This window comes from Clytia hemisphaerica, unplaced genomic scaffold (assembly GCF_902728285.1).
Source record: "Clytia hemisphaerica strain Z4C2 unplaced genomic scaffold, Clytia hemisphaerica genome assembly, whole genome shotgun sequence".
NCBI lineage: Eukaryota > Metazoa > Cnidaria > Hydrozoa > Leptothecata > Clytiidae > Clytia > Clytia hemisphaerica.
Window position 1 is genome coordinate 1,129,370 of NW_027103900.1, and position 16,123 is coordinate 1,145,492.

The 16,123-nt window shown below is 36.7% G+C and overlaps 2 protein-coding genes across 2 annotated transcripts; both read right to left on the reverse strand.

The window, feature by feature from the left end:
* Positions 1–697: 697 nt before the first annotated feature.
* On the reverse strand, positions 698–3,072 carry LOC136808846 (pyridoxal phosphate phosphatase PHOSPHO2-like). Its single transcript, XM_067065403.1, has 3 exons — positions 2,502–3,072; positions 1,821–1,981; positions 698–998 (listed from the first exon to the last, which is right to left on the reverse strand). The coding sequence occupies exons 1-3, from the start codon at positions 2,858–2,860 to the stop codon at positions 730–732; spliced, it is 789 nt and encodes a 262-aa protein (XP_066921504.1). The 5' UTR covers positions 2,861–3,072; the 3' UTR covers positions 698–729.
* Positions 3,073–9,798: 6,726 nt separating this feature from the next.
* On the reverse strand, positions 9,799–10,860 carry LOC136808901 (protein trapped in endoderm-1-like). Its single transcript, XM_067065467.1, has one exon. It carries the CDS (start codon positions 10,836–10,838, stop codon positions 9,891–9,893), a length of 948 nt encoding a protein of 315 aa, XP_066921568.1. The 5' UTR covers positions 10,839–10,860; the 3' UTR covers positions 9,799–9,890.
* Between the last annotated feature and the right edge of the window lie 5,263 nt (positions 10,861–16,123).

Consider the following 16,123-nt stretch of genomic DNA (forward strand, 5'->3'; position numbering starts at 1 on the left):
TGCAACCACTTATCAAAGGACAATTGAATGCGACTTTGACATTGTCACTTGAAAAAATTAACACTATTTCATAGTTTACTATAATTATAATATTACTTTGAGTTATGTATATGAAATTTTGGGCAAATCTGGCGTATTAGAAGCTATTTACGTACTAACTAAATGAGATGCGAATTAGATTTAGTTTGAATGTTCTTTATTTATTGATTATCTGCTGAGAATTTTTTCTAAAGTTCATGACACTAGTTGTGTTTTTTGATAGTATGATAATACTATTTTTACCTACCTTGATGTAAGTTGCATTATATATTTTTAATTCACAGAATTACCAAAAAAGGTGTCAAATGATATCTATTTCGTTAAAACCTACCTCTCGCATTGGCTTACAGAAAAACTTGCGAAATCTTCACTATACTCTCGAAGAGTCTGGAAACTAGAATGACGTAAAATTGAACAAATAAATGAGACTTACCTAAGTTGATATTTATTTGTGATTTTATGATTTCTAGTTTCCAGTAACGATGAGAGAGATTATAGCGCCCACCCAGGTGCTTTACCCTCCCAGGTATCTCTCTCATCGTTATTTCTGTAAGCTGATTACTTGCCAATACTGACTGTTCCACTCCGCGTTCTCTTCGCTATTATAATCTCTCTCATCGTTACTGGAAACTAGAAATCATAAAATCACAAATAAATATCAACTTAGGTAAGTCTCATTTATTTGTTCAATTATATTGCATCATCTATCCTACTCTTTAAAATCTTCTCCACATCATGTCCGTTATTCCATTCAATCATATTCGCCTTAAATTTATCTCCCTTATCTTTCAACAACCTCATATGCATAGAATAACCTGTCCTCGTTAACACGTGTTCGTGACATTGTAGAGATAAAGCAGCACAAAAATCTGCAGCACCGTCACCAACATAGAAAATGTTTTTCCATTTCATATCACGTGACCATTCTGTTTGTTCACGATACGTCTCGACGAAAACACCTGGAAAATGCAACATTGAAAGCTGAGAGGATCGAGAAAAACTTTCTGGTTTGTACAATGCAATGTAAACAGGTCTATTTCAATTAAGTAAATACCTGAAGGGCTAGAAGCTAGTAGGATTCGAAGCCGCTAAATCCTACTTAAGTAGGATCGAGCCTTGATCAGCCCGCATGGTTTTTAAACAAATACCAGATTGAAAGTAGAATATGCTACTAGATTTCAAAAAAATATACATCTCGAAAACAAAGAAACTGCTAAATTCAATCCGTCGTTAAAAATAACGGTGTATATCTTACGGTTTCACTTTTCCTTGCCTGAGAAAGAGTAACGATTCACTTCTAGCCCTTCGACATCACTGGTTTATGTTCACTTAAGGAGCTCAGCGCATATCTGAACAAGAAAAAAGAGTTCTCAATAGCCTTTTATAAATTTATTGGGTGCAACGACTACCTCGTTTCGGAACACTTAACAAGGTCATAATAGTCCTCAAGTCTGTAAACATTTACAGGATAGGGTAAACGTTTTATGAATTACCCCTAGGAGTCGATTAGCATAGTAATATTTTGAAAACGAGGTAAGCGTTGCTCGTGACGTAATATATTACAAAAATAAAGTGTTAACATTATTAAGAATACAGTTGACCCTCTCTAATTCGATTTTCAATGGGAATCGGATTTTAATCGAATAAAGGAGCGTATCCAATGTTAAGTTGTCGTTTATGAGCGTTTCTTGTTGATCGTGACTTTCAATATTATCGAATAATGGAGCTTAACGAGTGGTAGAACATCAAATTAGAGAGCGTCAACTGTAACATTTTTGTACCTTTACAGAAATCTGGTGGACAGATTTGACAATTGACAAGGAATGGATGATAAGGTTTGACCAGAAGAGGTGCATCCTTCATCCATTCTGCTTCGTATGTGTGTATAGAATCAAAACAATCACCAATTGAATATTTCTTCACCAATAAATCTATGAAATAACTGAAATGGAAAAGTGGGAACACAATGTTTGAACTGGTATTTTATCTATTCGTATATGCTACTTAGCCAAGAGAAATCAAAATCGACAAAAGCTCCGATCTCCCAATGAATGCACGAGACTTTACCCTATTGTCATTAAGACTCTTTGGCCGCCAAAAGGCACCGCAACATTGCAAATGGCGACTTGTTCGTAATGAATTGGCTACTGAACTGACACACAACGTTGTTTCAACGTTTATTTAACGTTCACAACGTCCATATAACGTTAGATGAACGTCGAAACAACGTTGTGTGTCAGCTATGGGTAGCAGTGTCTCAACATATTTATTGAGGGATTGGCTTCAATCATGATTTACAGTTCCTTTCATTTTTGAATATGTTTTCTATCCTGGAACCAAACCATTAAAATTGGCATTTAAGAGGTTTCATTAACTTTCGCTTTATTGCAAACTAAAGTTTTAAGTTCAAAATTAATAAACGGAATAATCCTGCAAAGTTAATTTACAACAAGATGACTCACCTGTTCGAATGCGAGAGCATTATGCATTCACATTTCTCTTGATTCTGACGTATAAATTCAAAAACGGTTTCAAAACCAGGAGTCAATGGTATATCTTCGATAATTTTATCAATGTCCTTTTGAGAGATGTTATTTTGGTGAAGATCAGCCAGCGCCAGGGACATTGTTTCAGCCCAACCAAGGTCGTTTTTTAAATACCTCTTCCCTGACAAACATTTTCCATATAAATTTTGTGCTTTAATGATTTCTGAGTCTGTATTTTTGTCAATGATTGTGTTATCAAAATCAAATATGAGAAGAATTTCTTTCTTGGCTTGTTGAGCTTGAGGAGTGTCTGCCGATATCGGTTTTGCAGCCATTATCTGTTAATGTTTTTTTTTACGATGAGTTTATATTATGATTATTCATATGCACTTCTGAAATGAGAAGAAGTTCATAATCACCTGAAATAAAATATCAGCCATACAGTAGACTCTTATCAAACCTCGCAAAAGTAATTACACTATACAAAGTTGCCATAGTTTTAAAAGCTTTTCAGCAAAAAAAGATTGTACAGAAGCGTGGCGGGATGCAACAAAATCGCAGCCTTGGGGACAGTTGCACCTCCTAACACACCACAGTTAGTGGAGATTAACACTAGATGTTGCAGACATACCAGTATCCCTTTTATAATCAGTTAAGAACAATTTTTCACCTCGGCCCATGGTTCGATGGGTCGTGGTGAGATATCTAAACTGCCTAACCAATCAAAAGATAAATGATTTTTGCTAACAAGGCACTTTTAAAAAAATAAGTAAAAACAAATTTTGCACTCCTTTCATTTCTTTGTTGCTCATTGTTACCCGTTAAAACGCCATCTCAACAAAGCTACCATACTCTACAAAAAACCTCTAACCCATACCACAAACTACAATCCAAACTTTAATTCTTTTATATAAGAACAAGAGCCCTAATCCAAGCCAAGGGAAAACGTTTGAAATTGACAAATTCAGTCGATGGAGATCTACTTAGGTCATTCCTTTGGAAATCAACATTACCGAGTTTATGTATGTGTGTTTTTCAGCGACGGAGACGGTAAGGTTCTAATTTGGCTAGATCATGACCAACTGAGGACGACGGTAAATCAGCACTTTTACCGTCCTCGATTTTGCGGGTCAGAACTGCGGGTTTTTCAAAATCGCTTCAGTCACTTTACCGTCCTCAAAAGTGCAAATACATAAACTCGCTATTAAGGCTTGCCGTACGGGCATCAAGCGAGACGATGTTTAGGTTATGAGTAGTCTCGATTTCCAGACCACTGTTCTTTAAACACAAAACGTAGGAGCAATCCTGCCTCAAAGTCAAAAAGAAGAAAAAAAAGCCGTATGGGAAATTGGAATAGTGGAAAACTAATTCAAACACTCGAAAAGTAAACAAACTTCTAGGTAGGTTTTTTCTACTACTGTAAAAGAAGCTTTTGAGTAAAACTGATGTTAATTAGTAGTCTAGCTCTAGACTAGGTTACGAGGCACCTTCTAGTACCACAGACATCTGTATTGTCCCAGCTCAGTCATAGTGCCCTTAGCTTTCAAAACGGGCTATAAACGAGCATCTAATTCTTTCAAGATCAGAACATATAACTGTTTGAATTTGAAATACTCAACACTGTTATTTCTATAACCAGCATTCGGCTGTTCTCATTTTTTTGACAATTTAGTTCAGATTGTTCTTACCCTGTTCTAATTTTGAGGGCAAATTCGTTTATTTTACTACTTTGATGTCATTTTAAGTTGCAAAAGTTTGGAAGATCAAACATACGTGACGGGAGCATTGAAAAAGTACGTTCGTCCAAATTTCCCTATTTCCAGATCCAGCTCCCCCCTTGTTTATCAGCGTTCGTTTTAAAGTACCCCTTCCCCATTTGTACGTTCATTGAAATAATTAACAAGTTCAAACATAATTCCGACACCTATTAGATACGAATATAAACAATTATAAATAGTAATGAAGAGAGACTGTCATAGCGCCAGGAGGACCCCCTGTTATCGAAAATCTCTCACTATTAAGTTCCACCTTTCGCCACATTTTGGTCTAAAATTGACCATGAATTGCATCTTCTGCATTGATTATCTTGAGTTAGGTAATGAAATCGGCTATACCCGTTTAAAAGTCTTCTATTATAGCTTCCGAATGGTATACATGATATTGTCTAAAAATGAGTTTGAAATTTTCAAAAGATTTCACCCTTAAGGTTTTGCCTGGGGAAAAAAATATTGCCCAAATACACCAAATAAGGGATGTTCCACAAGTGGGGTTTTAGGAGATTTTCCTGCTTTCTCATCTTTTTTCAATCTTGTTACGAGACATATTTGAATGTCTACCCATCCACTCCAACCAATGTGATTCATACCTTTTCCACATGTTCGGAAAGCTATATAAATGAAGAAGAAGTGAATGAAACTGTGGTCATGAATGGAAAAAAGAAGAAATTCGAAACGACCGTCAAACAATATCAGTGGTCAATCAATAGTAAACAAGAAGCCCGTTGGGCGTGAAGGCCCAGCGAAAAGCAACGTGTTGAAAACGAGCGTGTGAAATAGCAAATGTATGACCTTGTTGACATGGATCAAAGTGAGGACAGGAAAAATCTTTTCAAAATCACCGCGGTACTTCTCATTGGTTAGACGCTTGAAATTTTATTGAATGGTCTCCTAACCAACCGGGTCTACAGGCGCAGGTTCAACCAGTTGAATACTCTCTGGTACCTAATAGCTGGGGGGTTTGGAATAAGCGGGGGGAGGTTGGAAAAAATCTCAAAACTTAATAAGCGGGGGGTTGGAATAAAAATGTCCTAGGTGGAAAATTTCCATAAATTATGCGTGCCCATAGAAAAATATTTAAAAAAACCGCAAAAATATAGTGAGTGGGCGCTTTTTAACCAATTAGGTGCACTCACATGCAGGGAGAAATATCCCTGTAGGCATGTTAGTTGGATCAGACCGTAAACCAGAAAAATAATCTTTAAAAAACTAAACGGAGAAAGAGTTTGAAAAATCAAGCGACCGACTGTTTAATGCGACAGATCCAGAAATTTATTTTAATATGCGTAGAATCATGAAAAAAGTCCCAATCTTGTTCAAATTTACACACGAGCTGCATTTTAGTCTCCATTAACATAATTTCAAAATCAGCTTACTTGAAATAATTTTGTGTCGAGTTTGAAAAATCAAGCCACCAATCGTCAAACGAGACAGATCCAGAAATAACCATTTTCACCCGTCGTAGCATCATGGAAAAAGTCCCAATCTTGTTCAAATTTACACACAAGCTGCATTTTAGTCTCCATTAACATAATTTCAAAATCAGCTTACTTGAAATAATTTTGTGTCGAGTTTGAAAAATCAAGCCACCAATCGTCAAACGAGACAGATCCAGAAATAACCATTTTCACCCGTCGTAGCATCATGGAAAAAGTTCCAATCTTGTTCCAATTTAAACATGAGCTCCATTTTAGTGTCCATTACCAAATTCCAGAATCAGTTTACTTTAAACAATTATGTGTTGAGTTTGAAAATCATACCGTGAAGTCTGGTAACTTTACATCAGTGGAGGCAAACATGCATAGCACTCAAATTTCAAACTGTCAAAACAAATGAACTACGCAGCTCCACTCGTAGCTCTATTCTACCATTTTTGTTTTGATTTAACTTTGTATTTTAATGACCAGACAGGTCATTCATTTGAGGGTATGCATGTTTGCCTCCACTGATGCAAGTTACCCGACTTCATGGTACCACGTCCCATTGTCACTGAGACCGTTGTTTTGTTAACAGCGACAGATCCAGAAGTGACTGTTTTCTTGTGTGGCATCAAGAAAAATGTTCCAATCTTATTCAATTTTACACATCAGCTGCATTTCAGTTTATTTATTTCTATATCAGAAGCCATTAATAGCTATTTCCTAAAAATAAAGTCTTTTTGAAAACAAGAAACTAAAAATGAAAGTGATTTTAAGGTAGAATTTTCACTCAAAAAACTTTATGAAAACTTGAGCAAAGACTATAAGATATGGCAGAATGTTGAAAAAGGTTTATAAAGAAAAATCAATACAAAATTTCTTTGGTTTGAAAGTCTCTTGACCACTACATAAAGCAAAGAAAATGTTCAAGAAAGTATGAATCAACCTCCTCGCTTCGACCGCCATCTTGTTTTGTTTAGAAAATTGTTTTGAAGGAGCGCGGAATCAGAAAATATATCTTTTATAGCCAGTATCCGACTTTAGCAAGCTTTTTCCTCTCCAGACGGCAAAATTAAAAAGTGTGGTACTGGTTTTAAGCGCCGTTTCTACCAAAACGGACGGACAGACACACGTACACACGAACAGAACGTTGCAAATGAAAGGCCCACTCGCTTAGCGCTGGGCCAACTATAGTGTAGTGAAAACACCATTTCATTTATCAGAAGCACTAAATATGACGTCAGCTGTGATTCTTACACTGGCTAATATCCAGAAAACGCAAAAACAAATTAGACAAGGGAGTACTTTAGGCGTACAAACTTTTGCAAACAGAAACTTTCGTGATTTTCCCGAATTTTGGCCCTGTTAGCGAAAGTAAATGTCTTTAAAAATTATAGGAAGGGCCATTCGCGAAAGTCTATGCTCAAGAAAAATCATTGACAAAATTAGACAAGAGAGTACTTTAGGCGTACAAACTTTCGCAAACAGAAACTTTCGCGATTTTCGCGAATTTTGGCCCTAGCCAAAGTAAATGTCTTTAAAAATTCTAGGAAGAGCCATTCGCGAAAGTCTATGCTCAAGAAAAATTCTTGACAAAATAGAAAATCTGTAAAACTTCAAACTTTGAATAAAATGTAACTTTCATGGCACCTTTTAGCCTGCTAAAAGACTAACAAGTCAAAGGACAAATGTTTCAAGTCAAGCTAAGAAATATTTGTCCATGTAAGCCATTTTTTCATGTGAAAACTCTCAATTTTCCGTCTTGATTCGCGAAAGTTTATGCTCGCGAAAAATATTTTTCCGTTAAATTCGCGAAAGTAAATATCGTGAATTTCACGATTTTTCGTCCTCGCGAATGTTTCTACTCGCGAAAGTTTGTACGCCTAAAGTAACACTCAATAGTATACATCAAGCTGTTTTGCAGAAATGGATGTTAACCAGACATCAATGGTCTCTCCATACTCAACGTCTCCAATGTGTACATTCAGCTATCCTGATATCTCTAGTCTAACCAGATACGTTATTGGATCAGGCTTGGCTATATGGGGTCTACTGGCTACAACCGGAAGTATCATCTCATTGATCATTCTACAAAAACCTTCGATGCCATGTAAAAAATCTTATAAAATTTTATCATCCCTATCAAAGTCAGATACATTGGTTGGTCTTGGATTATGTCCTGTGGTGGCAGGTCAATTATTATCAGACAAACTTTGGAAAAGTTGTTTGATTGAATTGATGAAAAACTTTATCGAGACATGGATTGTCCAAACATCGGCATTGAATATCGCATTGATCAGTTACGATCGTTACGTCAAGTTTTACCGATTATGATCGGGAAATGAGTAAACGTAAGTTGTACCTAATGATCTTAGTGACTTGGCTTTTCCCCCGTCGCTCTGTTTTTACCGATTATGATTGACAGACTTGTGTTTTGATATCGTTAACGGCTTTGTTTACATCACCTTTGATCATCATTATCGCAGCATACTACAAAGTGATGGTCAGATATGTCAAGAAGAACACATTTATATCTGATAACATCAAACAAAATCAAATTCGTCGCGAGAGAAACAAGAAAATCGTGAAAAGGTTAACTATTCTCATCATTTGCTATTTCGTATGTTTATTACCGCTGACTGTCAATTTCTTCTTAGAATTTTTTTATAAAGTATAATCGAGAGGCAAAAAGACGGTTGCGCATCAAACATTATCTTTCGTTGGTATATTTGCCACTTCTCTCAATTCCTTCTTAAACCCAATAGTCTATGTCTCAAATTTCCAAAAATTCCAGAATATTTCAAAAGTTTGTTTGGATTGTCAGCCAGGGTGTCAGGGGGTAGCTAAAGGTCCACAAGAAGTCCTGGAAATCAAACAACAGTGTTCTTAAAGAATAGTCAATTTCAAATCAAAGCCATTTCAAAATTAATTGATAACATCCGTGAATGAATAGGAAACCATCTACGAGTAAGAATACACAAATTCTATGCGCATATAACAGGGAAATAAATAACCAAAAAAATAAATACGCTTTATTTTTTATAAGAATGGTGTAAATCCATTTCATTATTTATATTCTTGACTTTTTTTGGGAAAATAATCCTAAAACATTCTTACAGCATTCTTAGGTTAGGATCTAATTCAGACTAGATTTAACATTCAGTACATACGTCTCATTCTCAAGCCTAAAATGACATTTTTGTGAAAGGAGGGAGGCAATTTATAAGTTAAAAGGCTCTAAAATGGCATTCTTAGCTTGAGTAGCAAAATTCCATGATGGTGACATTCTCAGCATATTCTAAATATTTTGGCCATTTTCATCATGGACATTCTTATAAAGTGTATTCTTATATAAAAAAGCGTGTACATTGCAACCACTAGTAGTGTTTTACAAGCCAAACATTAAAATTAAAATTAAATATTTTGCTTGCGTTTCTAGACCAGACTGATATTCAAAGAGGCCCCCCGGCGGTTTGCGTGATGGCGTGATTGGGACTTTTTCTTGCGTGATGGCGTGGTTAGAGATTTTTTTTTGGCGTGATGGCGTGATCAAGATTTTGGCGTGATGTGTGATAGGGCAAAAATTTGAGGCGTGATGCGTGATTTGGGCTATTTTTCACTATTTTTTGCGTGATGACAAATTTTAGCGATTTTCGTGATGCGTGATGGATAAAACTTTTTTGCGTGATGGCGTGATTAGGGGTGCCGCTGGGGGGGGGGGCTCTTCTAATTAACATTGGGTAGTAAAAATGTCGTATATTTAATTTTACAATCAAATTTCATTATCTTTTACTGCATATCAATTTCCAATCAATAATGTGAAATAATCAATTAAAAATATAGTGAAGATATGTAATATCTGTCATTTTAGAAAAAGAAAAGTATTGATATATAAATAACTCAAACTGATAAAAACGAAAAAAAGTTAAGAATATTTTTGTTAATTATGTATATTTACGATTTACGATTAATTTTGTAATCATTCCGAAAAAGAGGGTAATTTAGCAAAAAGTTAAAGGGAATTTAAATAGTGGTATGTGAAAGAAAGATTTTAGATATAGAATATATTCCCATCAAAATTTCCAAGAGTTTTTGTTTTTAATCTATAAATAGCACAGTACAATATCCCTCTAGTCCAGAAAATTTAAAAACTTAAAACAAACCCAGATTTTTTAGTTGACTCTTTCAGAAGTCGTATCATTGTTAGTCGAGTTTGTTTCGATCACTGCATTACCTCGTAACCCAAACATCTTCCGAAATTCTCTCTGGAAATCGGGAAACTTTGAAAAGTAAATAATCGGATTCAAAACGGAGTTGACGCATGCGCATAAAGCACCAACGACAGTGAGAGTTTGATGAGTAACTGATTTCTCTTGTTTTGAAAGTCGATTGAAAATTTCCCAGAAAAAGTTGACCATTAAAGGTAGTAAACAGATGAAATAACAGAACACCAGAACACTTAATCGTTGTACCAATCTTCGATTATTCTCATTCTTCGATGATTGTCCGCCCTCGCTCCTTTCTTTAACAAACGAATTCTTTTTGACGAATTTGACAACCATACAGTAAGCAACTATGATGATGATTAATGGTATGATTGTAAACAAAGCCAAAGCTGCCATAAACAACAAACGGTTGATGAAGACAGTCATGAAAAACAGGATCGGTGTTATCCATGTTGACAAAATTAGAAAATATAATCTTCGTTTGTTCATTTTAATGTCATAATTTGTAAGGCTTGACAGCATGACATACCGGTCATAACTGATCAAGGCAATATTGAGAGAGGAAGTACCAATCATCCAGGGTGCTAAGATATTCTTAGTGTTTTCAAGAAAACAACTCGATCGTAGATCCTCTGATAACATTTGTATGGTGAAAACAATACATAATCCAAGACCAACCAATGTATCTGACGTTGATAGGGATGATAAAATTTTGTTGGACTTTTTACATCGCATTGAAGGTTTTTGTAGAATGATCAATGAGATGATACTTCCGGTTGTTGCCAAGATAGAACATACCACAAATCCAGTGCCCAAAATGTATCTTGAAATGCTGGAGATATCACCGTAGCTGTATGTACATGATGTTGATGTAGAGGCTGTGCTATTATTCATCTTCAGTTCCAATAATCAAACAAATGGTCACAGGAAAAAGTCATCAAATCACACCGGTGTGAAAGTGAAAATCACACGGTGTGAAAGTATACATTTCGCACTGCTATCCCACGCGTGGGAATCGGTTCGTTTTTACGCCGGTGGGAAACGCAAAATCACACCCCTCAAAATCACACGTGTATAATTGAATTTCCGACGTGGTCAACGCAGGATCACACGCTTTAAACATTGTGTGCTGAATCGAAAATCCCACGTGTTAAATCGAAAATCCCACGTCTAATTTCGTACTTCAGGCCCTCTCTCTTCGCGTGTTAAAATGAAAATCCCACGTCGGATTTAGCATTTTACACTCGCTTATCTTATCGAAAACCACACGCAGAAATTTTGATTCCCCACCAAGTTTTTGGAAGATGGCTTTGATTTGTATTTGATAAATTGTTAAATGTATTCGATCATTCGTGAGCATTGGCTCGATAGCTCCCATTCGTTCTGTCATGTACTTGCGCTACTTTGAGAATCCCGGCACTTTTGTCACAACAGTGGAGCTGCACTAGAGAGCCAATTTAATGACCTCAAACCCGTCTCACCGATCCACTGAGCCCTTGCGACGCAAGTCCATTGCGAACGAATGAGGCCGCCCTTGCGGGACGCCTCACCTTTAGCGTTGTGTTACACACTGATCGAATACACCCTTATAATGTTATGATTTGAATGCAATCTGAACAGTTTTGGCCCAATTTTCACTTGTGGTTTTCTTTACGCATGCGTAGTACAAGGGTGGGAATTGTACCTTCCCACCGTGTTAATTTGACTTTCCCACCCGTGGGAACTAATGACTGCGATTTCTTGTTTCTATCTTGTCCTTCTACGTTTTTAGAGTTTTGTAGTGTAAGTTTTATACTTCTTGGACTATAGTTGCCAGTTTTTGACAAAGTGTTAAATTGGATTTCACACGCCGAAAATTTATAGTGTACAACATACTGAAAAGTTTTATTTGCCTGCGGAAATTAGAATTAACACGTGTCATTTTGATAAAGCCTTCTCAGTGAAGTTTTAAAGTGTTAAATTGGATTTCACACGCCGAAAATTTAAAGTGTACAACATGCTGAAAAACTTTATTTGCCTGTGGAAATTAGAAATCACACGTGTGATTTCGATAAAGCCTTTTCAGTGAAGTTTAAAAGTGTTAAATTGGATTTCACACGCCGAATTTAAAAATTAAAAATAACTATTTGAAAAGTTCCGCAGTGTGATATCGGAAATCACACTGCCAAAACAATCACACCTTATCAGTTTATAAAATCACACGCAAAAATTGATTTTTGAAAATTACGGCGTCGGAATTTAAGTTTTCCCACCCGTGTGATCTGATGACTTTTTCCTGTGGGTTGAAATGATAAGTGAGTCTCTTGGATAGAGACACGACACTGATTTATATGTTTATTCAGCTTGGAGTATGAACCTATAGAAACAACGCGCGCCCATATCTGATCTTTGCCTATCATGTTTGCCGATGTTTACTTTTCGCTATTATCAAATGTAACGCTATTATTGGTTGATTTTGATCACGTGAGCAGATTTTTAACGAAAGTCATAAATTGTTGTGTACAGAAAACAGAGAGAGAGAAAGAGATAAAAAGCAGCTCGTTATAAAGACAGTCGAAAAACAAGGGGAAATTTATCAGGAAAAAAATCATTTTTCTCAAAAAGGTTTGGTCAATTCTGAATTTAAACAACATGCTTTTAAAGTTTTTTAAATTTACATTCAAATGCCAAATTTACAATATCATTATTAAATGATAGATGAAATTGCCAAAGTACCGTGGCTGATCTGGTATTTCGAAGTTTTTAGTTATTTTGCTTTTGGCGGCCGCCTTTTTAAGAGACGGCCGCCAGTTATAATCCGCGGTCGCCTTTTGCAAAGAGCGGCCGCCTATAATACCGGCGGCCGCCTTTTATAATGAGCGGTCACCCTTTTCCTTCGAAAAAGGCGGCCGCCCTTAATAACTGGCGCCCACTCTTTATAACAGGCGGCCGCCCTTTAAAAACGCGGCCGCTATTTATAAAGGGCGGCCGTCAGTTATAAAGGGCGGCCACGTTTTATAAAAGGCGGCCGCGTTTTTTACCGCCTTTTTCATAATCTGGTCTGTGAAATGTATTGGCTAAACATAAACAAACATGGTAGCTACCCATGTGATTTTATGTATGTGGTGAGAAGGAATCTTGGCGAAGAAGACCAAAACATGGAGGAATCAGGATATGACAAGGTAATACTGTTTTTAGATTGCTTTTTTGCTGTTTTCAGAATCTGGGACAGAATCATCATCAAACCTGACAACTTTCAAACAAAATAGCTAGTGCTAGTGCTAGTACAAAATAACATTGACGACTCTTGTATTTCACAGACCAGATTATGAAAAAGGCGGTAAAAGACGCGGCCGCCTTTTAAAAAACGTGGCCGCCCTTTATAAATAGCGGCCGCCTGTTATAAAGAGTGGGCGCCAGTTATTAAGGGCGGCCGCCTTTTTCGAAGGAAAAGGGTGACCGCTTATTATAAAAGGCGGCCGCCAGTATTATAGGCGGCCGCTCTTTGCAAAAGGCGGCCGCCAAAAGCAAAATAACTAAAAACTTCGAAATACCAGATCAGCCACGGTACCAAAGTGTGATAACTGCTACAAATATATACCAGCGACAGATTTTCGTTGATAAGAGTTTCAGATAAGCTCTTAATCTTTTGGAGGTCTTGGAGAGAATATAGTATTATGTTGAACACTAAGGAGTTAAATTGTAACTTCTGCATTGTCAAGTCCATTCCATCCAGAAGACATACTCTGTTTTAAGCCCTCCATAACTTTTAGGACAACCTATATGGGTTGCATTAATCCTCTTAACATTTCGACTTTATTCTTTTTCGACTGTATATATCCCATCAACACGTGATAGTACAAACCGAACCCTTCTCATTCAAGGTATTAAGTCGTATTGCCTTTCGAAAACAGACTCTGCTGTATGAACATTACGATTGTATGATGTTATCAACCACACCACCAAGAGAACAGCACAAAATCATCGCAGATTCAAATTATACTGTTAATTTTCGTTATAGCTTTTATATTTTGCTGAAAGAAGCAAACACATCATAAACAATACGAGTCTGCTAAATGACGCGCCTTACGCGCCCACGCGCCCTCATATTTTTAACGCGCCTTCGCGCCTTACGCGCCTTACGCGCCCACGCGCCCTAAAATGTTACGCGCCCACGCGCCTACGCGCCCTGGTAATTTGACGCGCCTTAAAAATTTGACGCGCCCTGATAATTTGACGCGCCCTAAAAATTTGACGCGCCTTAAAATATTGACGCGCCCTGATAATTTGACGCGCCCTAAAAATTTGACGCGCCCAGATAATTTGACGCGCCTTAAAAATTTGACGCGCCTTAAAATATCGACGCGCCCTGATAATTTGACGCGCCCTAAAAATTTGACGCGCCCAGATAATTTGACGCGCCTTAAAAATTTGACGCGCCCTAAAATATCGACGCGCCCTAAAAAATCGACCGCCCTGATAATTTGACGCGCCCTGATAATTTGACACTACCTAAGTAACTGACAGTAATGAGAACAATTACTTCGCTTCGACTTTATTGATTTATCCTCCATATTCAAACGTCGGGTGAGAGTTCTTGTTACGCATAAAAAACGCTTAGAATGGTAAAGCTTCGGGGCCACGTGAATCATTTTTCATCAAATAGAATCATAAACAAGTTGCAGTTTAATTGATAAACTTCGTTTCAAGTGGCCCACCCCATCTTTGAAACAAAATTAACGAAACAATTTTTAACGGTCTTTCCAAAATTTTTCGAGTTTGATGAATTACGGACAATCTGCCTGGTTAGATTCATCACTGCTAAATTGATTACATTGATACACTTCGTTAAAGCCCAAAAATATACCGTGAGTATCACAGCGCGAATAAATTAATATTTTCTCTTTGAAAACTTGACCTCTGATACTCAGGGTACCAAAAATAGGTATGTTTAAGGGGTAGGAGTACATGCTTTAAGGGGTAGGAGCACATGCAGTTTCAAAAAAAACGAAAAAGATGCCTTCCGCCGACCCTTTAGCAACAAAACACTTTTCTTTTGTTACTTTTTTAATGAACTTAAAAAATATTTAGTTAAATTCTAACTCATCATGCCTGTTTTTGTGAAAAATTTATTACGTGTAAAAAGCTTCTTACATAAATACCAGTAGATTTATTTTGTAGTGTTTTTGTTGTATCGTATTTTATCTAGAAGTTTTAATTGTTTTACAGTTTTTTAAAAAGTTTTCACTGTATTTTTAATACTTCACTTTTGCCTTATGGTAAAAAATCTTTTGATTGATCTGAAAATCAGAGTTTTCTCCATGTCTCATAAAGAATGTTGTTCTTATCCCAGTGTCGTTCTATGAGCGATTGAGGATACAAACCTTTTTCCCGAGTACTTTATTACCAAGCCATAATTCGTGTTTTCAGTACATGACTTTTTTCTACGTCACTGCAGTAATCAAATTATTATTTTAAATCACTCTTTTCCAAATTGAGATGTACATTAAAAAAACACAGTAACAATGGAAAACGTTTCAAAAATTACCAAGTCAAAGATGATTTACAAAAAGTTGGGTTTTCTGTGAAGGGACAAATTTGTGCATTTTCCCCTGAAAAGTGAATAGAGATAACGTGTAGCATGCAAAAATTCTATGAAATAGACTAATAAAGTGTACATAACGTGTACAGCCGATAAATGGAACGGGCCGACTTTAGGCTATAATCTCTTAAGAAATGATCATTTTTCTAACGCCGACATTCTTTTATATACCAATCGTGTATGATTAGACCGGTCCCATTATTTCGTCCGTCAAAACCATCGAAAGCTTAAGGCACATCAAAACCCTAGGGCGTGTCGAAATCTTAGGGCGCGTCGAAATCATAGGGCGCGTCAAATTTTCAAGGCGCGTCGAAATCATAGGGCGCGTCAAATTTTCAAGGCGCGTCGAAATCATAGGGCGCGTCAAATTTTCAAGGCGCGTCGAAATCATAGGGCGCGTCAAATTTTCAAGGCGCGTCGAAATTCTAGGGCGCGTCAAAGTTTCCAAATTGAGATGTACATTAAAAAAAACACAGTAACAATGGAAAACGTTTCAAAAATTACCAAGTCAAAGATGATTTACAAAAAGTTGGGTTTTCTGTGAAGGGACAAATTTGTGCATTTTCCCCTGAAAATTGAATAGAGATAACGTGTAGCA

Bases quoted from the DNA above. Each gene is read 5' to 3' on its own strand.
- LOC136808846 (XM_067065403.1), bottom strand. From the start codon at position 2,860: ATGGCTGCAAAACCGATATCGGCAGACACTCCTCAAGCTCAACAAGCC. The intron at 1,982-2,501 runs GTGAGTCATCTT...TTTCCATTTCAG, and splicing joins ATGCTCTCGCATTCGAACAG to TTATTTCATAGATTTATTGG. The intron at 999-1,820 runs GTACAAAAATGT...TGCATTTTCCAG, and splicing joins TCCACCAGATTTCTGTAAAG to GTGTTTTCGTCGAGACGTAT.
- LOC136808901 (XM_067065467.1), bottom strand. From the start codon at position 10,838: ATGAATAATAGCACAGCCTCTACATCAACATCATGTACATACAGCTAC.